General features: G+C 44.1%; 2 protein-coding genes across 7 annotated transcripts in view; one reads left to right on the forward strand and one right to left on the reverse strand.

The window, feature by feature from the left end:
* SFI1 (SFI1 centrin binding protein) overlaps window positions 1-4,593 on the forward strand; it is a 34,485-nt gene extending 29,892 nt beyond the window's left edge. Inside the window, exons 30-31 of the mRNA XM_061370678.1 lie at window positions 375-511; window positions 3,706-4,593. Of these exons, the coding sequence (XP_061226662.1) occupies window positions 375-482 (108 nt within the window). The 3' untranslated portion in view covers window positions 483-511; window positions 3,706-4,593. The remainder of the gene's footprint in view (window positions 1-374; window positions 512-3,705) is intronic.
* PISD (phosphatidylserine decarboxylase) lies at window positions 717-26,584 on the reverse strand. Of its 6 annotated transcripts, none has more exons than XM_061370700.1 (8): window positions 26,487-26,584; window positions 22,854-22,948; window positions 19,502-19,677; window positions 5,857-6,093; window positions 5,596-5,734; window positions 5,018-5,164; window positions 3,733-3,893; window positions 717-3,420 (listed from the first exon to the last, which is right to left on the reverse strand). In XM_061370700.1, exons 1-8 carry the CDS (start codon window positions 26,534-26,536, stop codon window positions 3,196-3,198), a joined length of 1,230 nt encoding a protein of 409 aa, XP_061226684.1. In that variant the 5' UTR covers window positions 26,537-26,584; the 3' UTR covers window positions 717-3,195. The 6 variants fall into 6 exon arrangements, with proteins under 6 accessions (XP_061226684.1, XP_061226681.1, XP_061226680.1 ...); XM_061370697.1 differs by lacking the exons at window positions 22,854-22,948; window positions 26,487-26,584 and adding exons at window positions 7,953-8,118; window positions 10,134-10,548 and having other exon boundaries at window positions 19,502-19,639; XM_061370696.1 differs by lacking the exons at window positions 19,502-19,677; window positions 22,854-22,948; window positions 26,487-26,584 and adding exons at window positions 7,953-8,118; window positions 10,134-10,548; window positions 14,709-14,861.
* Between the last annotated feature and the right edge of the window lie 47 nt (window positions 26,585-26,631).

A 26,631-nucleotide genomic window follows, 5' to 3' on the forward strand; every position in this document is an offset into this window, starting at 1 on the left:
AGAGCACAACAGGCTGCTGTGTAGATGCATCGTATTTGTTCAGAAATGTAACTCCAGCTCAAATAGCCCTTCCTAAGGCTATTTCCAAGCTCCATAGCAGGCCTTAGTAGATTCAGTCTCATTTTTTTCCCCGAGTAACTACACTACAGGGACTGTACCTGCATTGCTGTCAGTGCCCAGGTTTTAATACAGCCATATGGGTACTTAACTGTTAGCTCTTAAGCTAGACAGTACTTGGCTGTTCCTGAGTGACACTATCCTGTCACTTAATGGTTCTTAAGTGGGCAGCTGGAGTTCACTCACTCTTCCTCTGTCAGAAAGGCTAAATGCTGTCTTGCTGTACCAACAGCCTATGTGGGTCTCTTCACTTTCAGCTGCATGTGAGGATCAACACTCTCACCAAAGCACAACAGAAAGAGAGGTATCATGTGAAGAACCTGGTTGCCCGCCTGCATGAAATCCAGACTGCTCTCAACACATAATGCATCTGAACCAATATTCCAACTCATGGGTAGGATTCTTTGCTCTTTTCATAGCAGGGGAGGATGGGAATGTATACTTTCTCTTAGCCTATATGGCAATTTTGTTTTATAAATTAAATCTTTTTGCTTGCTTTGGTTTGTTACTACAAGTGGTTAAAACCCACACAGGAGCTGTATATACCTCCTGCTGCACTCACAATACCTAGTTTAGGTTACCCTGACATTTCACAGAGATAAGCAACACTGATAAGACTCTTTATTTCAAAATCTTTGCAATTAAATGAGTTCATGTCAGTAAGTCATACACTTTGACATACAAAAATAGCATGCTACTGATACAGTTGAATTAAATGGATTCTCCATGCAGGAGAAATTCACAGCATTATCAGTACCCTCTAGGAACTTTGCTTTTTCACTTCCAGGGTGCATTGCTGACCACTGCATAACAAATGTTGTTTGTTAATCAGTTAGCTCTGCACAGTATTAAGACTATCACAAAACCAGCCACTTGCATGCTGTATCCTCTCCTCCTTAGGTTTCTAATAAAGCACACACCAGGTAACCTGTGCTCCATTACTAGGCTAACAGTAACCTTCAGATACTGTGGATGGTGATGCTGAGCATGGAGAAATTAAAGCTCAAAGTTGCTTTGGCTGTGTCTGGGTGGCATAGGCCCCAGTGGAAAAGGGGGAAAAGATTCAGTGGTCTTTCCTGTCATCCACTGGAACGAATTTGCCTTCTACTGTTAACATGACATTTAGTTAAAAGGCTAGTAGTCATAGCTTCAGCCTCTGGGGTTGATGTCTTTTCTAAATAGCAACGGTTTAAAAAGTGCACATTTCTATAACCTGTATATGATAACATACTGCTGCAGGAGTAAACTTGCTAATGCCAAGAAATTTAACAAGATAGGTGGCTGAGAGCCACTTCAAGCTTTCACACTCCTCCTCATGTAAAGTGAGGAAACATTGACTCCTGGAGCCAAATGAATTTTCTCCTGCTTGTCACCCAATGAGCCACCATAACTGAAGTCATGGATGGGCTTCATCACTTGGAGGCAGTTTATCATCCCATCTTCCCTGATGACAAGCTAAGCATACAGGACTTGGCAAACTGGACATTTGTACAACAAAATAATATTCTATTTTCTGCAGTGCATACAAAGAAGATAAGTTTTCCCTTAGAAAATCAGAGCTAGTTAAAGCCTACAGTCTCCTTAAAGTAGCAGAAAATGAGCTCAAGCAAGAAGGTAGAATGAGAAATCTTTGAGAAAGCAGAAAGGCATGTCCATTCCAACAGGCTCTGGACAGCAAAGTCAGTTTTAAATGTTTGAGTGCCTGGGCCTGAAACAAGTTTATTCTCTAAAAACAATTAATACATTTAAAACTCTTCTTCACTTTGGCACCAGTTTCTGTCAGTGCCACATTTGATAGCTCCAAAGTGTTAGATTTCAAACTCTTCTTGACATGGTGTTACAAGAAAGCTCTGAAGTTTTGCTCTAGGATGAAGATTCAGCACAGAGCTTTGTCCCCAGCACATTCCTAGCATGAGGACAAAAGTCAGAGTCATCTTTTGAATAAGATGAAATTGTTGCCAGTCCATTACAGGATGGCCAGGTTTGCAGTTGGGAGGCAACCTGGGATTGCTTCAAAGATTCATAATATCTTTATACACAGTCAGTGCATAGATGTACTTCACTCGGTGCAGTAAAAATTGGTCCTGAAGTATCTGAAACTGTTCACTAAGTAGAGAAAGTAGTTCTTCGAGCATTTAGTGACAAAGCAACAATGAAGATACATTGCATGGAGTAAAAACATTTTGGCTGCTACCTTATTGCATCACACAAGAAAAAATATTCCCTGTCTTCTAACACCTTAATCTGTACTGCCTCTCATACAAACAAAATCTTTAAGGCCTGGAACAGAAAAATAGATTAGGAAGAGGACACAGCTTTGTCCACTCTTAATTCTCTAAAAGGAAATCCCAAGATGACCAGTTTCATCACATGGAATGCAGACACAGTGTTTTCAGGTTAAAAATACAGTGCAAAGTCCATTTTTAAAGGGACAATGTCAGGTAAAAGAATTGTCTAACAGTAGAAAACCTGGATGAGTGTGATTTATTGTACTGATGCTGTCTACATTTTGCATATCTGAACTGTGAATCCATACTCGCCCCCTGAACTGTTTGGCTCTCTACATTCGCAGCTGCCTTTATTCAAAAGCTTCATCAGAATATGTCAGAATAAAATAAATATGAGAACACATTCTTTATTCAAAGTCTGAAAACCAGACATTGCAGGTACAAGGTCTGACTCAGCCTGTCACTGTCCCTTTAAATACAGCTAATCTCTACCCTTCCCCATTGCACCTGCACAGCCTTGGAGGGCTTAAAAGGGTTTAAGAACAAAATTACCCTGTGGCACATTGCGGGGAGAACATGAAAGACTACAGGCACAGGGTGGGTCCTCCATGAAACCTCTGTGGCCAGCATCTTTAAAGGCAGCTGTACCTGATACACCTCTGGTCATTCAATTCTCTTTCTGCATTCAGCAGCAAGTCAGTGTACATCAAATGCTTCAGGTTTAACATAGCAATGACATTCTTCAGGTTTCCTCACCCAGGTCCTGCTGAGTGATACATACTTGTTAAATGAAACACTCAGTGATATGGTAAGAGTCCCTCTATGTAGAAAACCACCTTGCTGAGAGTTGCTATAGAGAGCCCAGTGCTTCTCCAAAACGGATTTTCTGTCCAGCTTTGAGGTGGAATTTGAAGTCCTTGGGTGCCTCGAAGATGAGTACAATTGTAGACCCTAAGTTAAATTCCCCTAAATGTTCCCCTTTCCTCATGGGGATCCCTTCCTTGTTGTTGTTGGATATGAAGCTGAAGTCATTGTAGGAACCTTTAGAGTAAGAAGGACTGTTGGTATGCAAGTCCTGTACAGAGAAAGAAGAAAAGTTACTTGAGTATTTCAATACGCTGTAGTCCTTAGCACAGTTGTAGACTGGAATATCGAGGCATTTAATTCAGGAACTTCCTTACAATTCAAAAGTGCAGTAGGAATATTTAAAAACCAGAAGTTTATACTGGAGATGAGTCTTTAAATCAGTCCTAGGACAGCACTACTGTGAAATAGCTTAATTTCAGAGTAGTAAGATCTAAGTGTTTGTTGTGATTTTGTTTTATTATACTATACCAACCTCAACCATCATCAAAAGCAGAAAGCTGCCTACCACGATCTTGCTCACCTGGTCAAAGTAGATGCGAATAGAGCCCACATTAGTTGCTCCTACAGCTGTTAAAGAGAAGAAGCCATGTTTCCAGTCACCTGTAAGGACAACCCGTTCATTGTGGCAGAACAGTTCCTTGATCCAGCGAGCAACTCCAGGATTCACAGACATCAGAGAGCCTGCAATAGTGAGACAATATTCAAGTTGTCTGGTTTGTAGCAGTACTGCAATGCTATCCGAATGGTATTTTCAATATAACAGTAGCTAATCCAGTCAACAATTCTGTCACTTATCTGGAGGAAGAGAAGCAAATGGTAGGCACAGGGAATGAAAAACAAAGTGATACTAAAAACAAAAGGGTCATAGGAAAATGTAGTCCAGAAAGATGCACTCTTGAGCAAGGCTTATATTACTTTGCATTTTATCTAGCTGAATCACAAGGGAAACCGAAGACCCCTTCATTTGTAAGGTTTGAATGCAATCTGGAACAGCATCTACAGTTCTCTCTGTAAAAGAGCAAAGGGTTTGTATTTTCAAGCCTGTAAATGGTTCTTTTCAGGCTGACCAGTACAGAATAACCACCAAATTTTAAATTCCTACACAGTTCTTAAAGTAATTTAGTCATGTATAGTCACCTAACATGTTTCTAGCTATAAACTGCATCTGCTTTGCTGCACTGAATCCCATAGTAGCATTTCACCCATACTCCTGCAATGTAATCAAGGTCTAACTTAAAGCTGAGACTTATTTCTCCAGCATCATGGCAGGTCACTGACCCTCTTCTCATCGTGTTTGAAGGCAAATCCAAGTACTTATATTTTCACTAGATACCAAGTTTTGTTATCTGCTGAACTAGAGTGTGATGACCTGCAAAGAGGAGGACAAAACCATCTGATCCCACCTCCAGTAACATAACCATTTAGTAGCATGTTCTTTGCCAACCACAGGAAGTGATCATATTTTAGGCTACTCTCTGGTCTGCTCTGCAGAACTATCTGTATTTCAGGTACAAATTGAACAAACTGTGATTAGGAACAAGTCAGGTCAGCATGCATCAACACTTATATCAAAGACCGAAGCCAGCCTGAATACAGTATTACCACTTTCACCATTTAGATGTGATTTGATCAGACGAACTGTACTACTATAAAACTCAATACCATTTGTGACACATAGCTTTCTGACCATTGTCTCTCCTGTGACTGTACAACTGCTCCACTGGTGTGTCTCCTTCAGCAGTGCCCTGTACCAGGTATTCCCTCCACAGCTGCTCTGCGCTCATCTTCTAGAAGCAAAGACCTACCTGGGAAATGGCGCCGGTGGGACACTCTCCAGTCAGTGGGGGAGTGGAAGCAGTGATAATCCCCTGGTGCAAGGTAGATTACGCAGTGGTAGAGCTCATTCCCCTCCTTTGTGACTAGTTGTTGCTGAAAAGAGTTACCAGGTGGGGCTGCAAAGAATGGAAAGAAAGAGGTTAAAGATACTTTTCACAGTTAGCTATCACAGATAGCCAGTCTAGCTTAGAAACACTGCTAACAGCAGAGGACTGAATGCAGCCTACTTGTATTGTTGAGACTACAAAAGATACACTTTTTTGAGGAATCCAGTATTTCAAAGTGTTTTTTAACCTTTACAACAACATTAGATCCTATATTAGGATCTAAGTAGATCCTATGAACCAGACAAGACACTCTAAGCCACCAATGAGACAGAGAAACACTAAAACAGTAACATGTTTATCCCCAAATAAAACAAAAATCAGACCTGTTTTTTTGTTGCAGTGTGAGAATGAGAGAGAAAAAGAGAGTAATCTCTTTTCTCATGATCTCAGAACACTGAAAGGGCAGAGCAGAATAAATGCAGAACTGATGCAGAACTCACCCTGGCTAAAATGCAGTTCCTCTGTAGAGACACGAGGTCCCAAGAAGGATTCCAGGGAATAAGTAACCCCCTTTACTTGCTCCACTTCACAGTTCTTTACTTGTCCAAAATTAAGGATCTTTCCATCAGAGGGACTGATCTACAGCAAAGAGGAAAAAAAGGAAACACATTAGGAATGCATTTATTCATCATAAAGCAGACAGGCTCCTTTGGGGCCGAGGGGAAGCTGGTGGTGTAAAGCCTTCATTTCCTGTTACTCACCACACTGTGCACACAGCAGACAGGCCGCGCTTGCGGCTTCAGCTTCCTGCGGAAGAACTCGCTGAGGTTTCTATAGTGATGCAGATCTTCAACAGCTGCCTCCTTCATGTTCACTCCAAACGTCCAGATGTACAGGCTGTAAACAGGCTTCCGGAGCCATGTCGGCAGCTCCACCTGGTTCAGGCGACCCCAGGCACGTGAGAGCAGGCGAGTCGGAACCGATTTGTACAGAGCAACCTAAAGAAAGAATCCCACCGTGTCACTTGGTTCTGCCCACTGACGGCTTTCTCTTCCCCCCAGGAAACAGAAAGGATCAGACTGTTTTTACCAGCCCCTCCCTTGCATTCAGCAGGTTACACCACACACAGCATGTAAGTCAGCAAGAAATTAGCAGTGCTCTTCATCTGCACTCCCTCCGTTCTGATGAGGGACAGAATCAAACTTACTACAACCTTACACTGAAGCCAGGATCTCCACTCCCCTGCAGGCTGAAGCTCCACATACAAGTTACTGGAAACAGCCCAGTGCAAGGCTTACATTAAAACAGATAGATTTCACATGTGCTAGTAGAACACTCATCAGAAGGGTGATTTCCACATCCCAGTATTGTACTGCTCTAATGACACTAGTATAATCAAGAAACACACCCATGTGGATATAGCTACACCAGTATAAACTTATGCCTTTGCCCCTTCTCTTGTAACAGTGGGAGCTGCTAATTGCAAGACTGTAAAGTGCCTTTATTCCTCCAGGAATACCCTTTGGACTTACATGAAAGCATGTTTCAGTGGCAACTAAATGAAACTGTGTGGATAAGAGGTATATATATGCTGCTGATGTAACCGGACTGATGACAGTGTCTTCCTGTTGGTAATTCCAGCAGATAACTCCTCTGGGGTTTGTGGTTATCAGCCAAGAAGCTCACATGACCATGATATGATACAGGACTTGTGGACCAAGGGAACTGAACCCTCCCAAAGCACTTCTGCAATATGAGTAGCGATCTGCTGAACCCAGTACAATTCCTTTTAACAGAACAGCTCAGCTACATGACTGGAAGTTGTGGGGTTTTTTTCTTAGTGAGAGGCATCATTTATTCTCAATATTAATTGTGTCCTTCATAATTAAGTCTTGCAGAATACAGCCATAAACAAACAGAAGCACACACTGGCCGAGAGCCTGTCCATTAAAATACAGCAAAGTAAGATTCCACTCACAGATCACCATCCTGCGTCACATAACAGTGATATTGCACAAGGAAAACACCAGCCCAATCTTACTTTGGATAAAACCTTATAAATGAACAGTACTTAGGTTGTGTAAGCTGAAGTACTGAAGAAAAAAATGCTTTGCCCTTTTATTTGTTATACAGTGTTAATTTCTAAAGTCACTTGTGCTCAGTTTAGCACAAATACTGACAATATGCAGCTACAACTGTAAAAATCACAGACACTGTTAGAAGTTGTATTTCCCAGGAGCCCCTTCTCTCCAGAAGAGCCTGATTTTCAAGTTGATGGCATCAAACAGAACAAGTGTTCAGTGAAATCCCCTTAAGAATGGCAGTTTTGTGGTAGCTTTCAATCAAAGTATTTGTGTAGTTGTTACATTCTGGAATTACATGAATAACCATGTGCAAGGCATCCTGCACCCTGCTCCCAACAGTGTCAGAGCAGAGATACGCATATCAGCTAGCCAGGTGGGATTAAAAATGCTCCAAGAACTTGAGGAACAAACTGTCTTTGAGCACAAATGACAGAAAGCAAGAGACCATTTCAGTGTGGCCAGAATGGGAACTGGTGGAGGTTTGGTCTGTCTGACCCTGGCCCCAGTACTTCGAGGTCACCAAATGAGTTCAGAAGTTGTTGATTTTCCTGGGTAGAACACTGACTGTTAAAAAAATCCCTTGTCTGTGAAGCAATTGGACAGCACAACTATGAAGAGTGAAAGCTGAAGGGAACCATGAATTGCATCTGTCTGCTTCCGTACTGTGATCACCAGCCTGTCCTGGGTTAAGGATCTCTGCCCCACTACTGCCAGCTCCCTCCAGGATAAAACAGCCAAGGTACACGAAGCGCAAGAGACCTGCTCACACTTACCCTGCTCACAGGCCTCCATCCCACTCTGGTCAAGGGCTTAAGAGCACCGAAAGGCAGAAGATAATAGAGAATAGTCAGAGGCCAAGAACGGAGTTTCAGAGCAGGCCTAGACATACAGCTCAGCTGGCCCAACCTTCGCCTCAGGGCCAGCTGGGGGAATTGCAACCTGCAAGATTACATACACAACATGAGGGTCAGCCATCGCAGCTTCACAACCACCAGCTTCTGACAGCTGGGCATGATTTATTCCTGCTAATCTGAAACATTGATTCTGCAAGTCTTTACTCCTCTATTTGGATCAGTTCTTCCCCTTCCCAAAACAGAAAACCAGTTTATCTTGAAAAATCCACAAAAACCCAACAAACACAACCAAAACCCAGACACATTCTCTGTCCAAAAAAATGGTCACACTTTATGAATGACACCCTCAACATTTAAATGCAAGATCACTTGCAGGTGGCACTTGAAAAGGAAGTCACAGCTAGTTCATCCAACTAACAATATAACATGGTAACTGGGACTTTAATAAGAACTCTTACTGAAGGACAATCTTATGGCAAGAACAGATACTCTGGATGAGAAATCCTTGAGACCTAAAAGATCTCTCAGAGGGTTCACGTGTTTAAGACATCTTGTTGGAGTTAAATTTACACAGGCCTGTTGGTCATTCTCTAACTCTGGGAAACAAGCACTCAGAGGCAACAGGAATGGCACTCCTGAGTTAATACAATTTACAAGTAACTGGTTCCAAAAGACACCCTCCCAGGTCTTAAAACCTTCAGTGGGTACCTCAATTCTGAACAGAGAACATATGCACAAAGCCAATACTTCTAGTGCTGCAGGAGTCTAGTCTCCATAGGCCAGTAACCAACTCCTTTGCCTCATAACCAACTACATCTATGGCTTTTTGTCACGTGGTTGTCCTGAGAGGAAACTCATTTTGCAGACATGCTCCTGGGGAGAAACTGAACTTTTAAATCTCAGAGGGAAAAGCTGCTCACCTTCCTAGACACTGTGAGCCCCAGTTCAGATCCCTGTAGGAGCTCTGGGCAAGAGACCCTTCAGGTCCCCATTTATTCTTTGGCTTTTACTTATGAAGAAGCCATTGGCACTTCCAAGGTCACATAATCAAACAGAAGTCTGCCTCTCTGTGTGCAAAATACTCAGCTCTTCTGGGCACGGACTTCGATGCTGGCTAACAGACTGTCCTCCCCATGCTGCTGAATGAAGGCAGCATGCCTGCAGCCAGGATACGGCTATGTGCGCACCCGAACTGGAAGCAGTATGCTCTGGCTGCTCTGAACAGCTCTCTCTCTCACTGGATTATATGATACAAAGGATGAAGTATGAAGTACTGTATATGCCTTTCCAAGATGGAAAGAAGCTGGGAAATCAAAATCAAACTTTCTTGCCAACACTCTCTTTTCAAAACTTGCATCAGAATTAAAATTCCATGCGGATAGGTACAACAGTCACCCCTTTGGGATGCAAACTGCTGGTAGCTCAGACTTCTGCAGTGACCACAGCTTTTTTCCTTCCAAGAGCTAATTCATAAAAAACAAAGAGTGATCTGTGCATCACAATGCAAGGGGGAAGAAAAAACCCTGAGGAGATGAGTGCTGCCTCAGCAGAGGTAAAGCCACTTTCCTCTCAGCAGGAGGTGGGACTGACTCTACATGGGAATAGGAAGGGACACTTCACCTTCTTCCTCCCATCCTTGCCCCCCACCAGCCTATGATGTGCTGGAGGGCTGGCAGGCTGGGTTGGATTGCTAGGGCTGGGTTGCCAGTGGAGGTCCAGCTCCCCCTCCCGCTGCTCTCCCCCTCTTCACTGCAGTCGCTCATGGACCAATCCCTGCAGAGCTGCATCCTGGCAGCTCACTCAAGCCCTCGGGCTTCTCACTGCCTTGGCCTGGATTCAGAGCAGTCCCTCACTATTTTTTCCATTCTCCTAGTGATGGAGAGTAGAAAGGAATGGAATGAAAGCCTCCTCATTCCCCTTGTCACATAACAGCATGCCCTTCTCTGCCAATTCAATGCATAAGGAGCTTTATAGTAATTAGGCCAAACAAAAGCTCTGCAGATGGCTGTTGCTCCTTCTGCCCAGAAACCCTCCCATCCTCCCTCCCTCCTTTCTCCCTTTAGTCACCATTCCTGCAAAGCAGAAAATACCACACAGTACCTGAAGCGAGTCCTCCTACTTGGTGTACCCCTGGCAGAGCCAGCCAGGCCTGGACTCTCCAGCTGTGGGTGCTGGTCCCCGGCACAGCTGCCGCTGCCGCCGTTCCCTGAACGCAGCCTCCGGACATGAATTTTAACTTTGTGGAGGTTGTAGCAAGAGGGTGGAGGGTTAGATAAAGCTTTATAGCATCTCACCATTTCCCTGTGTGCAGATCTGGTCCCTGCAGGGTGTTTGACTGACACATCGTCAGGGTGATGGCTGGTTGCAAGGCTCAGTCTTTTTTCCTCTACCTCTCTTCCCTTTGCTTGCTCCGGCACAGGAGAGAGGCCACGGTGTCACAGTTCCCAATTCCCCCGCTGGTTTGTCTCGATTCCCCCTCTGTTTCCCACTTGAATCTCTGCTACGAGGGTTGCAGCTATTGCAAACAAACAGGCATTGTGTCATATTTCAACATCCCACTACAAAGCTGACTCTGCACAAGATAAAAACGAGCTGTCCGTATAAGCAGTCCTTGTTCCTCGTTAGTCGGGGTTGCCATTGAAACTCCAGTCTCCAAAGCCCACCCTGCAGTCCCAGGATGCCAGGCAGCGATGCACCACAGACAGAGGTGCAGCCAGATGGCCTTGCACTGCTAACCCAGCGCCAGTCTGAATCCGAGGCTCAGAGGAGGAGTGGCATGGAGAAGAGGAGGAGATAATTCCCAGCTTCAATTCTGCAGTGCAGCAGCTACCACTAAAAAGAGTTCTGCACTGCTGGGCACCAAAAATCCTTTCCTGCTCTTAATATGCAGCTTAGAAAGAAGAAAACAGAAAGGAAAGGAAAGTCTGTCTGGTTTATAGCCCGTGCTAGACACCAACATTCATCTCCTGAAGTCTCTTTCCATCTTAAAAGACTCGGATAAGGAGCCCATAAAGGACATTCTTCTACAGATACCCAGATACATAACAATGAAACAAGCCAGGTTTAGGGCCAGCTTGAGAATCTGGTATAAAAGAAGTGTTGAAGTGCCTATTATGTGGCAATCAGTATAGGCACATTTTTACATCCTGTAGGACTAAAATACAAAACCCCAGTACAGGAAGTTTTAGGTTGATTTGTTTTTAAAAACAGACAAAAGGCTGCAGTGTTTCTATCTGAGCATTCTGAATACAGAGGGAAATTTCCCCCTTTGACCCTGCAGACCACATCTCAAACATGGATTTTCTGCACCTCCTGTGGCTGGATTGGGATTGTTAAGGGAGCCTGAAAGCGGACCCCTGGTTCAGAAACTGTTGGTCAGCTAGCTACATCTTGCCTCAAGAATAGACCAAGCACCCGGACCAACCCCGGGGCTGGCTCTCCAGTGGCTGTTTCACTTCTGTTATCTTTGAAGGCTGCCTTTAAAAAAAAAAAAGAATTAGGATTTCCTTGTTTGCAAAGCTCTCTAAACACCATGGAATCTATATGCCCAATAGAGTGGGTCCAAAAGAGCACTGGTGGGCTGATGTGAGGGCAAGGGTCGTATTGTATCAGAGACAAAGCTGGAGATGTGGGAGGGCCAGCAGGAAAAGCTAGAATTAACTAGCTAATGGCACCCCACTCCAATTTCTTTGCAAGGAAGGTTTCCCATTTCCTCAAAAGGGGAATATTCTAGAAAGAATTTCGTATTTTGCCTGACCTTCAATGCTAAATATTACAGATATTCCCTAGAAACACCTCTGGAGTGCCTGAATTAGAGGGGTTTTTCAGCAAGCAAACTGCTGTATGGTGTTCCAGAGCCCAGGAGGTTCCAAGACCTCTGTTTATGCTGTTGGTTTGAGCTCAATTTTAACAATTATTAAAAAAAATCAAAATCCAGCCAATTGATAGAAGGTAAATCTAAGACCAGCCCAAAGCACTCCAAACAGGCTCCTTCCTCCCCAAGCCCTGTGCCAGCTTTGTTTTCCTATTTAAAAATACCTTTCAGTCTTCCCTGGCTGGCACAAGAAACTCCTACACAACAGAAACGAAGCCATCTGCATAGTGAAACGATGAAAGCAGTTACCCAAAACCCCATCTAAATTCAAAGCAAAGCAGAAAGGAGCCCGGGGGAGCTGTTGCTCTGGATTTGCCTGCAATATTAGAAATCACCACCATTAAATATTAGATTGTAAACAGAAATGAGCTCAACTGACAACATGGTTTCAAAAGGCACTGCAGACCATGGTGAAAACCAGCTTCACACTGGACACGTGTCTTCACAGAACTGTGGAAGGGGAGTTCCTAAGCTTGGCACAGGCAGAGCCAGGCAGGGGCAGAGCACCCCAACCTGCAGCTGCCCTTTGTGCGGCCAGGCTGGCACCCTGCTCCCTGCCCTCATCTCCTCTCAAGACCTTCACCTATGCATGACTGCAGAAAGATACCAGAGCAAACAGAGGTCTTATCTACATTTCCTGTACTCTTCCCTATAAGCGTAAGGGGTGTAAACCCACAAGCTCTTTCAGTAGGAATTCAATCTTATTCCCCAAAGCTTTTTCAAGAAATGATATTCTGTATTGAACAGACCTGATTCTATGCAAGCATGGAACAAGTTAAATAGCTCACCTGCTCCCCCAAAACAAACGGATGATGGGTTCTACACCCCAAAGCACTGGGAACTACCAGCCTTCAGTTCAGAACAAAATATGTGGTGCAGGAGAGATCACTCTCAAGGAAGGGAGAAATACTGCTGTTAAAAGCATTTGTTCAATGAGTTCAGGTGAGTAAGAAGACCTATGTTTTTCCTAAGTTCTGTTCTACTGACCTCGTTACATTCACCAAGAGGCAAATACCAGAGTCGTGCTTAAGCACTGGCATATATGGCAAGTTGCCACCCCTGTTGTGGCTGCCCCAGAAGCAATGCAAGGTTCCTACAGTGTAAAAAGGCCAAAATTAAAAATCCACCCCGAGTTTTACACCATGGGGTAATGAACAAGAGCTGGCGATCAACCAGCTCATGACAGCTGTATGCCTCTAAGGGCATCTTAATGGCTGGACTTGGGATGCATGAGGTGCCACAGAGACTCTGTTATTAGCTCAGACAGGAATTTTTGGTGGTTTGTAGGAGCTGGACATCAAAGAACCTCCCCACCTATTTGAAATCACCCCGAATCCCTTTTAGTCAATAAAATCAGTTACCAGCAGGTATCAGTCCCTAGAGAATTACTATCTAATAGAGAACTGCTAATCTGCTAGGTATGCAACACCCTTCTGCTCCGTCAGCTGAAATACAGCATCAAATCCAGTAAGCCCATTCAACTACCATTACATTACCCATTTAATTACCATTACTACCTCAAGTTTTAAAGAATAATACAGCAAGGCATTTTCCAGAAGGACCAATATGCAACTGAACTTTAAACCTCAGTTTTAAATCATAAGCATGAATCATTAGGCTTGGAATGCCAAGTTGGAGTGCTCAGAGTCCTCTGGTCACACTTTCTGCATTTGGTAACAAACTACTGTTTAAAAAATGCACTGGACACATCCAAACACTGTATTCCATTTAAGTGCCAGTAAAAATAAGGTCTTGCAATCAGGGCAAAGAGGTATTCGGTCACTGTTTATTTAGGGCCCCATTCCTTTCCCAGCAGTATGCATCATTTCAGACACATAACCCCTGCTCCCACCCTTCTCTGGAGCCAGCTCAGCAAGAGGCACACGGGATGCTCCACACCCAGCCCACTCCAGAGTTCCTAAACGCTGAGAGCACAACACAACTCCTCTGATGCTGCCGGGGAAACCCGAGTGCACAGCTAGCAGCTGCCAAGGAAGGCCACGGGATTCGTGAGCAGCACACTCACTTCCAGCTTGGCTGGGATGAGCTGGGCAAGTGCACTGCTTCAGCTGATGGATTGCTGTGGACTCATGGAACAGACCGTGATCTGCTTCAGCAACCTTTCATTTCTAAAACGCTTTACTTTTTATATCAAGAAGCCTTCTTATATGTTTTTAATTAATTTATTATGAAAAACCCACTTTTAATCATTCCCCCTAATTATACATAGCTTGTTTAGTTCCATTCTATAAATAGAGGAAAAAACTCCAAAAGTGGTTCTTTTTTAAGCAAGCCATAAAAGGTCAGGTGGTTTTTACAACTTAAACCTGACTTCTGTACAAAAAGCCTGTTGTATAGTGTCACAGAGCTCATCTGTGAAGCAAGGAAGAAAGTCTGGTTTACTTTTGCAAAGAAACATGAGAACTGATGACACCCAAAATGCGCTGTATTACTCTAACTTTTGTACTCAGATTTTCCATATCACGGGGTTTGGGGTTTTCTTTTTATAGGCCCAACCGAACCCCCCCGCGTTGGTTCAACACGCGTGGAGCGAGCCCCGGGCCCCGCACGGCTCTAACGGAAGCACAAGCCGCGGTGCCTCTCCGCAGCGAGGCGGGACCGGACCGGCGGAAGCTGAGCGAGCCCCGCGGGAGTCAACTCGGAGAACGCCGCCCCAAGGGGCTGACTGGGTCTGAAATCAGCCCCGAGCTTACTCATGAGAGAGCCGAGACCCTGAAACGTCTCTCGGACACCGAGGATTACTCGCCCCTGGCCACCAGCCCTCGCACACCGGTCCTTACCTGTTGCCGGCCGGCAGCGCTCACCGCCCCGCCGGGTCTCCTCCTCCTCCTCCCCTCTTTCCGCTCTCTCCCGCTGCCGCCCTTCTAAAGCAGTTTTCGGACACGTGAACAAAGCAGCGGACGGCAAAACCCCACCGACACCCCCAGCCCGGCCCGCTCCGCCCGCACCTACCTCCCGTCCCGCACTCCCGCCGCTGCCGGTGCCGGTCCGCGCCTTAAAGGAGCAGCGCGGTGCCGGCGGCCCTCCTCCCGCTGCCGCCCCAGCCACTGGTGCTCAGCAGCCGCTGCCTTCCCGCAGGGCCCCGGCCCCCGAGGAGGAGGAGCCAGGGCAGGAGATGCGAAAAGGAAGGGAAGCCGAAGAGGACCGGAACACAGGGACAGCGTTGGGGGGGCTCTGCCCCGGGAGGCGCCAGCACTGCCAGGACACCCCGGGAACCAGAGGTCCCTTCACCGCTTGGCTTCCTAAGGAGCCAAGGGGAAAGTGGCGGTGCCGGGAGCAAGGCGCTGTGCGGGGCTGTACCTGCGCCCCCCCCCTGCCAGGGCAGGGACCGGGTGCGTTAACGCGATCCGACACGCAGAGCTTCAGCCAAAGCAAGAGGTGCGCTGCAGTCTCACAAAGCGCTCCTGAAATCACTCTGTAACCCAGCAGGGCGCTCAGGAAGGTGGACGAGATAGAAACCATTTACACAGTCAAAAAGCCACCTCGATTCAGATTAAGAATGATTTTCCTCAGTTGAATTTTCCAGGACACCTCAGGAAACAATTCACCCCATCACACCCTTCACACATGTTCAAGTTGTTGGAATTTCACCACTTTGAACATTTTCTGACACCTCTGCCATGCGCACTGGGGTGCTCTACAAGACGTTTTTGCCAGCAGCATGTTTGCTCAAATAAAACTCCAAACATCAGAACACAGGAGCAAGAATGAAGAATAAGAGACCAACCCAGTGGAGATGATGTTTCATTCTTCCAAAGTTGGATTAACAAAATAATCAGAGATTTTTCCTTTATTAGCTCTCCCTTAAACTCGATGCACACCTCTTGCCATAACACTGAATGTCCGTCTCATCTGGGCCAAGAAAAGCACCTTCTGTGTTGTACTGCCCAAAGAGCACCCAGTGTCCTCGGTTACACAAATACAAGCAGTTTTTAGTATCGATAGGAAGGGCTGTGTTGTTCTTGCCTCTGAGAACCAAGATCCTATGCCTATACTCAAGCACTTCTCCACTGTATCAAGTTGGTTTTGAAAACTGTGGCCCATGGCAATAAGCTGAAGTGTGCTCAGAACACAGCTGTGAATTAACCCGTCATCTGTATGCCCAGATGTCACCACAGCTCACTTCCCTTAGAGGCTCACTTCGGACTTCCTGCTGCGTGTCACTCCAACACACATTGGTTTTTGCTTAGATGAAACAGAGCCAACTATGAAAGCAAAGGACAGCCACAAAAGTTCCTCTCTACTCTTACTCATCCCATCACTCTGTTCATCTACAGTACTTCTTCAATCCTGTATCAACACTGCCCCAGTGCCCAAGTGAGAAGACACAAAAAGCCTTTAGTTAGCATATGAACAGTGTGTTATGCATGCAGATCCCAGCAGGAAATATTCTGTGACAGCAAGGATTTGAAACAATAAGCTTCCATCCATCTGATAAATAGCTACCTGTCTCCCTCAGAGCCCCTGCATTACCTCATCTAATTAAATGAAAGCTGATCCTCACTGGCATTCACAGTGGGAGACACCCTAAGGCCTTAATCAGCTCAAGCTATTAGCTACATAATGTCTCTAAGAAAATTAGAGGAAGAAAAGGTCTGGGCTAAAGAAACAACAGTTTTGTCTTTTCCCTGTGGAAGACTTAAGGGACACTTACACCAGGTTGTTTTCCTCGCTGTTCTTTCATGAAGTATACAGGAGTATACTCTACAATTCCATCAAAAACTACAAACACTTCTATAGCAATATGTACCTCTGCTACATGGAGAGGTTCCATGCCTGCCTAACACGATGATGATGATTTCCTACTTCCCATCTCTGTCACCTGCTCAGAAGCAGGAAAATCTGCCTGGCACACAGAGCCATCATGTGGAAGATGCTGCACGTTCGCACATGCACACGAGGTTGGTACTGCACAATCAAAACTTCCCAGCAGCAGGCTTGGCAATGCAGCAGTTTCTTCTGTATTACTCTTTCAAAGCCCACTCAATTGCACATGGTCTCCTTTTGCCTATGCAAAGGCTTACACTGCTCCAAAACCAAGACAACACCCCTCTTTTTCCACACCCCTAATTGTGCTTCCAGGGATGCAGTAAAACAGAATAAGGGAAAATGAAAGGTCAGCAAAAAAGACATTTTACTTTCCAATTAAAAGGAACAATGCAGCTTTTACATTTCTTCAATCCTTCATTGTTCAGTCTATTTCTTGCAATGTCTGAACACAGTTCCTTTTCTTCCTCAAAACTGACAAGCTTCCTTTCTCTCCCACAGAAGCATTCAACAGAACTTAAGCCTAATAAGGAAGGGCTAGGAAACCTCATGTCTCCTCCTGGTACCTGCTACATTTGGAGACTTGCTTATCAGTTTGAAATTCTGTGTGTGATTCCCCACTGCAAAACCCAGATCCTCCAGAGCTATTTCATCAACAGCAATACTTGTAGCTTCACCAAATGATAACAAACCAGCACAGTGAAAGGAAATTAGTTTACTAAAGGAATTACTCAATTTCATACTTAAAAGTATGAGCAATAAGAAGAGGACACTTGGTTTTGAGTATCAAAACTGAATTGACATAAATAATTTGTGGACACTTACCAGTTCTTTTTTAATCAGACATAAAACCTGTTTGAAATAAGCTTCAGCAGGAAAAGAGCATTCATAAGACAGAAATTCCTCAGGGGCTATCATGGCCTAGGCTTTTAGCATCTGGACTGTCTGGCTTGTATCTGATTTGGGTCACTAGTGAAAATGAATTTAGGGATTCCAGCCTAGTCCCCCACAGGCATGTGGCCAAACCACACACAAACTGGCAGTGTGCTCAGGAATGCAAAGAAATGGGATGCTAAAGGTCATACCAAAGCATCTCCTACACAATCGTATGATCCTAGAATGTTTAACTCCTTGCCTTCAGAAAAGGCACTGAAGCAGGCATTCACCTGGCTGCTTCAAAGAATACCACATATACTTCAAACTGTCTAACACGGAGTTAGACAATATCCTTAATATTTCAAATGAGATTCAGCAGGTAGAGGAAGTTATCAAGTTACTTCTTACTTCAGTGCTGCAATGGATATTTGACCTATGAATCTGATGCACATAGTGCAATTCCACAGTAATTTCTAAACTGCTTGGAATCCAGAAGGAAAAGGCAAAAATCCCTCAGGATCAGCAAGAGCCATTACAGACCTAAGTGTTACCTATAAAAAAAAAAAAGTCTTGCTTTATATTCAAAAAGAAAACAGGTAGATTTTTATTAACTAAGTATTAATTCTGTCTCAGCTTCCTTGTATATAAGGATATAAGTATATATAACTATATATAAGGCATGAAGACATAGAGGAAGAAATGCCCCAAGCAGCACAGACTGAGCAGCTAGTGAGAAGATAAACCCTACAACTACTGTACAAGCTGTACCCATAACTAGAATTACTAGGACGAAAAATCCTCAGCACTGAATGGGTTTTGAATTTTATGATACATAATTTTAGTCTCACCTATTTTGATTTCTGTATTTAATTCTGTAAGCTGTAGAATGTGCTTAATTTGCTACCTTGCAATGCAAGGTGGGGAAAATGAGGGAATGCATTGCTCTGAGCAGAGCCCCAGCTCCATCAGTTGCTGCAGATGCCTTTTGCTTTCACAGGAGTGCAAGTGGACAATAGGCTGAAGATGAGTCTGCATCATGCCTTAGCAGTGATGAAGGCAAACAGCACAGAGGAGCAGAAGCCAAGGGAAGGTCATTCTCTTTTATTTTGTGCATCTCAGACCACACTGTGTCCAGTTTTCTTAGAATCAAGAAAGGTGTTGATGGACTCGAGCATGTCCAGTGTGAAAGGCCAGTAGCATGGTCAAAGGGATGCAGCACATGGCCTATGAGGATGGGCTACAGGTATTGAGCTTGTTTAGCCTGCAGAAGACTTAGGGGGGACCTAACAACAACCCTCCAACAGCCAAGATGAGGTTGCTGAGAAGATGGAACCAGGCTCTTCACTGAGGGAGATGGAAAGACAACAGCCATAACTTGAAACAGGGAAGGTTCTAACTTTTAAAAATTAATATATATTTATATGTAAAAGATTTTACATAAATTTTAAATAGTATAAATTCTATAAACCATTTTATATATTTCCATAAATTGTATTATTTTATATATAAAATTAACTATCAAGAAAAATCTTTTTCACGATGAGGATAATTAAGCATTGAAACAGGCTGCCCACAGACACTGTGGAATTTCTGTCTTTGGCAGTTTTTAAGACCCAAATGCATAAAGTCCTGAGCAGCCTGGTCTGAAATGAGCGCTTGCCCTACTTTAAGCAGGAAGGTGGAAGACATGACTTCCATCTGAACAATTCAGTGTCTACTAAAAGGTGGGGGAGACACCAGCAGCTCCTAATGCATCATTATATTGACTTCAGCAAAAATGACAGTTACTTAAGTGACAGAAATACTAGTTCCATGATTTGTCAAAAATGCACTGACAGTAGAGGACAAATTAAACATTCCCTCATTGAAATGAGAGCAAAGGAGCTTTGCATCAAATGTGGCAGAAGCAAAATTGCCCCAAGTTTCTTACCTCCCACTCACTTGCAAGCTTCACTGGCACCTCTATGCCCATCTTCTCCAGCTGTTCCAACTTGTAATCCTCATATTTTCTGTATCCTGCATATCCTCCTCCTGTAGCTACCAGAACATGGAAGGGGCGCAGGCGGAAGACTTGCCCTACCGAAGCAGTGTGAAACTTCTTCCTGTCTGTAACAGAAAAGAAACCCAGACTTCAGGAAAGAGAACAACTACACAGTAAAGAAGAAAGCTAGTATGTGCAGTGAGGGATGTCAGCTTAGGTGAAGAAAATTTAATTAGAAGCCTGTGACCCATAAGGTATGTATAAATGTTCTTAAGTACTCCAGTTATTGCAGCATAACAAGTTTCTGAATCTCAGCTGATGAACACTAACTGGTCATCTGTGGTTTTAACCTTATCCACCATCCCATATCCCTCCAATGTTCTTCCCCCCAAAACATAAAATGAGCTCCCTGAAAGCACTGTGGAGAAATTCATAAGATGAGCTGCCTGAAAGTGTTATAATTACTTTCCAGCAATGAGCTCTATGTTGTTACTGTACAGAATGATCAGTTGCTGGGGAATAATCTGTAGTGCTGTGAAGCTTCCTGCTCCTCAGTCATTAAAGGTTTCATTAGAGTCAGGGAATTCCCAAAACGTACAGCTAAGTGGAAGAGGGAAGGAAATGAGGATCTGCTTTGTTGTAGGTTTGGTAAACACTGTAAGAGGCATATTTCTGCTGTAATACAGCTCACTACATGGGGGGTTGGGGGGGAAGAGATCTAGAAAACATCTAGTGTTATGTGTTATTTCTTACCAAGCACTACCAAGCTCCTCCTGCAGAACACAAGCCTTGCATGTCATCTGTGAGATCCAAGTACACTGCAATGTCACTAAGCAACAGGACAGCTGCACAGGAAAGCAGTGAGAGCAGTGGGAAGTATTCCCCTTGCCAGATCTTGACAGAAAACTAGTATGTTAAGGCTTAATGCTCTAAGGACTGTGCTGCTTCTACCTGTATTACAGGCAGTCGGAAGGTTCTCAGAAATGAGCATAAGTCACTATCAGATAGACAGAACCCCCAAAAGAACTAAGTCTCAGATGCTGATTGGTGTAATTTCCACAACAGTCATTAACAGGATGAGCCAGAATCAAAACCAATGGACTAGGTCTTGTTCCACGAATGTCAGGCTTAGGGGTTTGACAGTGAAAGGATGCATTACCAACCAAAAGAATTCAGTAACACCAGATCTATTTCTAGGCATGCACAGAAACAAAGTGTAATTGCTCAGCAATTGGAGAAGCTTCAGCTTTAAGCAGTCGAGTTGAGTAAAGGCATCCATGATGCTGCAGAAAGATGCCCAATAAAAGTAATTCTCACTCATATTTTGGTTTACCAAAACAATGGTTTTGCTCATTTCTTTCCTACATGCGATTTAAACCAGTGTTTGAACTGTATGTCCTAAATACACAATATGAAAACAGCTTTATTCTCACTAAAAACTAAAAAAAATCTTATTTTCTGGGAAAAAAAAAAAAAAAACAACCAAACCAACCAACAAATAAGGTGGCAACTACAGTTACAGCTAAGATCCTAGAAAATATTCTGCCCTAAAGAGCAATGCTCAGTAAAGGACAGGTATCATTTAGAACAGCTAAATGCTTTTAAAGAAAGACTTTTATTTATTTGAATTTACAAAGACTTTACAACCTTTAACTTTGCATCACTATTTCAACAGAAATGTTTGTACAGAGACCTATGATACTCTTTAGCCCTAAAGCCTTGAACTCCCTTCTCACCACATCTTTGGTTCTAAGTTAGCAAAGCTGCTCAGCTATTTCATCAGAGATTAGCAAATTCCCAAACTGAACCCCTCAGTGAGAACAGCTCTTTCTGGTTTGTATCCAGGGAGAGGCTGTTTCCCCTTCAAGAGCCTCTATTGATTATAGCAATCTGAACCTTTCTCTTCCTGTGCTAGAGACTGGACCATTTGAGGTTCCACAGGCCACAGCAAACTATTCATCAATAAATGATTTGAAGAGTTGACTCTTCCCCACCTCCAGTGCTAATGAAGCAGCACTTCTATAACTGGTATCCAAGCCATGATGCAAAGGCATCTAACACGCCTTTGTGAAGGGGGTTTTGCCCTGACAAATAAAATTCCACACCTTTCAGACAGAAATGAAATTCACACAAGTTTACAAATTCCAAGACAAAAAGATCAGTTACCGATTCTGGCAACAAGCCTGTGTTCAGGCAGTTGGGGCTGGTTAGAGATTTCAGCTGAAAATCATGTCCTCGAATGATACTAATACTACAGCAGCCCTTTAGCAAGCAGCATGAGAATGGGAGGAAAGCTCATGCCTTGGTACACGAGCCAGTAGAAACAAATCTGGGACAAGAGGAGAAAGATGTGGGACTTTTAACAATACTAATAACATTTTTAGATGCTTTGAACCCTAAATCTGAACTCCTTCCAGATAAGGCGAACATATTTCAGATTTCTCTTAAAACATTACGTATATTTAGCAAATGAGAATGAAAATAAAGTAATAATCTCCTTCTCTGGAACAGATGAAAATGACTCATTCCTCAGAAGCATTAAAAAATGCAGGGTGAGAAAGCAAAGTGCGTAATCAAAGGCAGTCAGACGCAATGATCTAAAGACTGCTTTGTTACTCTCACCAAATAAAGTATTTCTTCTAGGAAAAGATATAAGCACTTAGAGGAGACCACTTGTAAGGGTAGAGATAAAAGTAGTTACCTTTTCCTCCTAATTACATCATTTGCAAGGCATCTAGATTTAAATCCAAATCAGAATCTAAAATGCACCTTTCCAGCTTTAGCCCATACTGCTCTAGAAACTACAGCATCTAAACTGCTGTCTAGATTTGCACCTCTGCAAGGCTCCTCAGACCTATAAAATCACTGTGGGACAGATGGCACATCTAAAAGGACAAAGAAGAAGCTTTTAGCCATGGTTTGGGAAGCTCTTCATCCAAAAATGGTCCTCTTGTAGCAATAAAAGTAAAAATAATAAATTACATAAAACCCCACAGAAATTATTTCCTTTAACAACATTTGTTACCCAAGTATTCCAGTAGAGCTGAGAAAAATGAGGAATCTTATGAAACAGGTAAATACACTTCTTTTAGTACCTGGAAAATGTAACACCAAAGGAGTAAAGCATAATTTCAAGCGTGTGTCTATGGAAATGCCATGAATTGAACAGGTCTGTGATGCCAGATTTCCACTTCTGCTTTAATCTGAAGAACTTCATATTCACCAGTATGTGACTGTAATTTCCCTAACTTTGAGTAACCCTGAATTTAAAAGCACTGTGTAGATACAAGCCTTCACTTACCACTGAAGAATGTCCTAGAAGGTGGATGCTTCCACAGGACTCCAGTTTTCAGAAACAGGTTCTCATGTATAAGGAAGTTACAGCTAGTCAGCAAACTGCAAATACAACAGACAAGAAGCAGCTGCTCAAGTGCAAATGTTTAATGATGCATTAATTTAAGCAGTTCAATAACAGTGACATCTTATATTCAATCTTATACAAATTCAAATCTTATACAATCTTATATTCAGAGGCTGAATAACAGAGGGAAAAATCTCCTCAATGTATCCTAAAATTTCCACTGAGCATATTCCTTCCTGGCCTGCTTCTTCCCTAAAAAAGGCAAATCAAAACCAAACTGACAATCCAACTGCTCCTACAGATATTTAGTTAATGCTGCATCCGTTTAATCTTTTCTTTTTGTTAGCTAATATTGACATATGTTCCTCTTGAGCTTAATTCTACTGTAACAGTGATACTTGTCTGAGTATTGTATGTGCTCATCTTGGCAATCGCCCTTTTTGGGCTACTAGTTCTGTTGACATTATGTACCCTATCTTGGTCTGTTTGGAGTTCTAAGATGTGATTGTGAATACAACCCGAGTGTTTGTTTAGAAAGAAAGCTGATACCTCATGTCATCTTGTTTTATGCAGTGCCCTGGCTTAAATGTTTAGTAACCTGTTTGGGTTTGTTTTTTAAATAAGTGAATCTAGAACTGATGAGTGTAACTACTCTCTAAATCTGCTTCCAATTTAACATAGACCTATTTTATCCAACAGCATGCAAACATATCCTTTAAGGTCAGTAAATAACTTGTATTTTGCCGGGGAAAACAAAAACGTTTAAAACAAGACTGCTGTGCTTACAAGGTAAGTACACAGCACAAGCATCATTATCTTCTATAACAAGATAGATAACAAGTATTTGCTTCCATCCAAAGATAGTATTTATAATGGGCAAAGTTGAAACCAGCCATGCTGATCAAAACAAACTCTGCTTGCAAATGTGATGGTAAATTTTTAATGATCATTTAGTGCTTGGGATTATTCCATCTCCCCCAGGCTGCTACTCAGGTGTGTCATTCAGGAAGCTCCTACAACAGCAACCATTTTAAGAGACACTTCTGAATTGGGTTCCTGTACCTCTTTCCTCACCACGTTGGTGGGGAGGAGGAGTACATAGGAAATGTATGGATTCCAAGGAGTAATGTCATTTATTAGGCCAACTAGTATAGCTGGAAAAGTAGAAAGACTGCCAGGCACAGAAGCTCTTCTTTAGAGTTTATCTTACCACTCTGTATGCTAGTGACCTGTAAGTGGTTCTGCCACTCCAAAACCACCCAGACTTACAACTGGCCAACACAGGCAAAAGGTTCGACCAGGATTTTTCATATGTTTAATATATAACGTTTCCTTTCTGGTTTCTAATAATCTGAAAAGGATACATCCAATTGTGCAAGAACTATTCATGTTCAAAGTCTTTATAAAAGGACATGCCACCAAGTTCTTGAAGAACACATGGGAACACTGCATCCTGCTGTCAGACAGGATTCCAGGCTCAAGCCAGGGCAGTAGAGGGGCAGTGTTCTCACACCAACAGGCTCAGGCCCTTGGGAAGAACCAGGTCTGGCAGGTCTTTGTGCAACCTGTTCATTCCCAGGATGCAAATGCCACAGCTGAGATGCCTTCATTTGGCCCTCTAACCTTTCATCTGCTCTTGATGAGATACATGCCGAGTACAGAATTACTTCATTAGCTTACAAGCTATTGCATCATTTAGGGCCACTCAATTCAAGGAAGTGGTTATTAAGAACATTTAGAATTAATTTCAGGTGTCTAATGAGTTACACATAGACACCTCTTTACTTAGAAGAAGGGTCTACAAATCGCACATTTCTTGTCTAGAAATCACACAGTGATACTAGCAGACACTTGCTAACAATGTTTTAATGTTAGCCAAGGACAAACAGCTGTAGTTTTAAACTATCTCCATAACATGGTGCCAGTAATATCTCACTCTGCCCTTCAGCTTCATGGTCTCAACTAAACTCATCACATTAACCCAAACGTGTCAGGACAGTCCCTCCCCAAAACGTGGATTCCTGTGACCAGGTGCTAAACATACCACACTGCCACATCATCTACTGGGGTATTATTTCCTTAACAAGGCAGAAAAAGCAGCCCACACTTCTGCAGAACCTGTATATTTTACATAGCAACAGAAGGTAATTTTAGATGAACACAGAGGTCAGCTGATCTGCTTGGGTCATGCACCAGACCTACACGAATTTGTGGTATTACAAGGCCTGCCTTACAACATATTAAAACACCTGGGATAAAAAGAGTTCTTGCCCATGATAAGCTGGGAGCCTGTGGGCTATTTCTAAGGGATTAAAGAAACTAAGAACTAATCCAGTCTGCACTGGACTTAAATTTACCAGAAAAATCTTAAAACCCTAAAAAGTCTGGGAAAAACCCCAAACAACTTAGCTGCAGCCTAAAGCACCAGTATTCTCAACACATATATTAGCTTGATATACAATAACCTAAAAAGATAAATGCACATCCAGAACAAAACTAGCTGCACTGGCTCCACAGGAGCACCAGGAGCTGCGTGGTTGCCAAGGCAGGGCAGGGCATACCAGGTACTTCGGCACACAGATCATCCCAGAGGAAGAACACAACTAACCGCAGGCCCTAAGCTCTTACTAAAACTGGTTTTGGTGCCTAATATGAGAAAACCACTCTCCTCCTTACTCTAAAATCTAAAAATAGGTAAAGATGACAAGACTGAGTAGTTTGTTGCCCTCCTCACCTTCCCTGCTCCTGACAGCCTGATCTTGATGGGTACAAGGGTGCAAGAGAGCACTGCCTTCCTGACCCCACCACCCAACCGGAGGGTGCTGGAGCAGGAACTGTGGGGTCCATGTTAACTTCAGCCCCTCGGTGGGCCACCACCACCCTGATGCCAGACAGCAACATGCTCTGCACATGAGGTGTCTTCCCCAGGTTTTGAGAGAGAAGGTGGAGTAGGGGGACCGTGTGTTCTAAGAGCAAACTAATATCCTAGAAACAGTACTCTTAAAACCTACCCGTTGCTATGAAAAGCATAAGCTTAAAAAGCACATCCGCAGAGGGCAGTGGGTTACCTGGGAGACGCGTCTCCTCACAGACCGTATCCCCGTGATTACATAACCTTGGGGGCAGCAGCTGCCCCTTCTGCCCACTTCCATACACGCACACAGGCAACTACTGACTATGAGAACGTGCTAAGTTCCATACTTTTTATCTCATAAAATAAATTGAAATCTGTTCATCTTTCCTTCCACCTCGGACACCAAGCACAAGCTTCCCCGCACCTGCCCGTGGCCGAGGCACCAGACACAACCGCGTCTTCGCCCCAGCACGGAAGCGTCAGCGACCAGAGCAGTCAGGGCGGAGGGGGCGGCTGCAGCCCCCCGGGCGGGGTGGGGCCGGGCTACAGCACAGCTCCTCCTCACGCCCCCCCCACCCCGGGTGCCGGCTGTCAGACGACCGCTACCGCTTCCCCCGAGCTCTGCCGGGCCTCGACATCCCCAGCCCCCTAGCCACCGGGCAGCGCCGTGCTGTGCTATGCCGTGCCGTGCCGTGCCGTGCCGCCTGCCGTGCCCGTACCTGCTCCGCCGCAGAGCGCCCACACCGGCCCGCGCCATGGCCGCCGCCATCTTGCCGCGCCGCCGCCGTGCCCTCTGCTGCGTCCTGCGCGTGAGGGCGGGAGACAGTCGAGGGGCGGAGCCAGGCGGTGGCGGGGAGGGAGGGA

This window comes from Neopsephotus bourkii, unplaced genomic scaffold (genome assembly GCF_033783945.1).
Source record: "Neopsephotus bourkii isolate Nb327-2 ecotype Australia unplaced genomic scaffold, CSIRO-AGI_Nbou_v1 NB_1542, whole genome shotgun sequence".
NCBI classification, from domain to species: Eukaryota; Metazoa; Chordata; class Aves; order Psittaciformes; family Psittacidae; genus Neopsephotus; species Neopsephotus bourkii.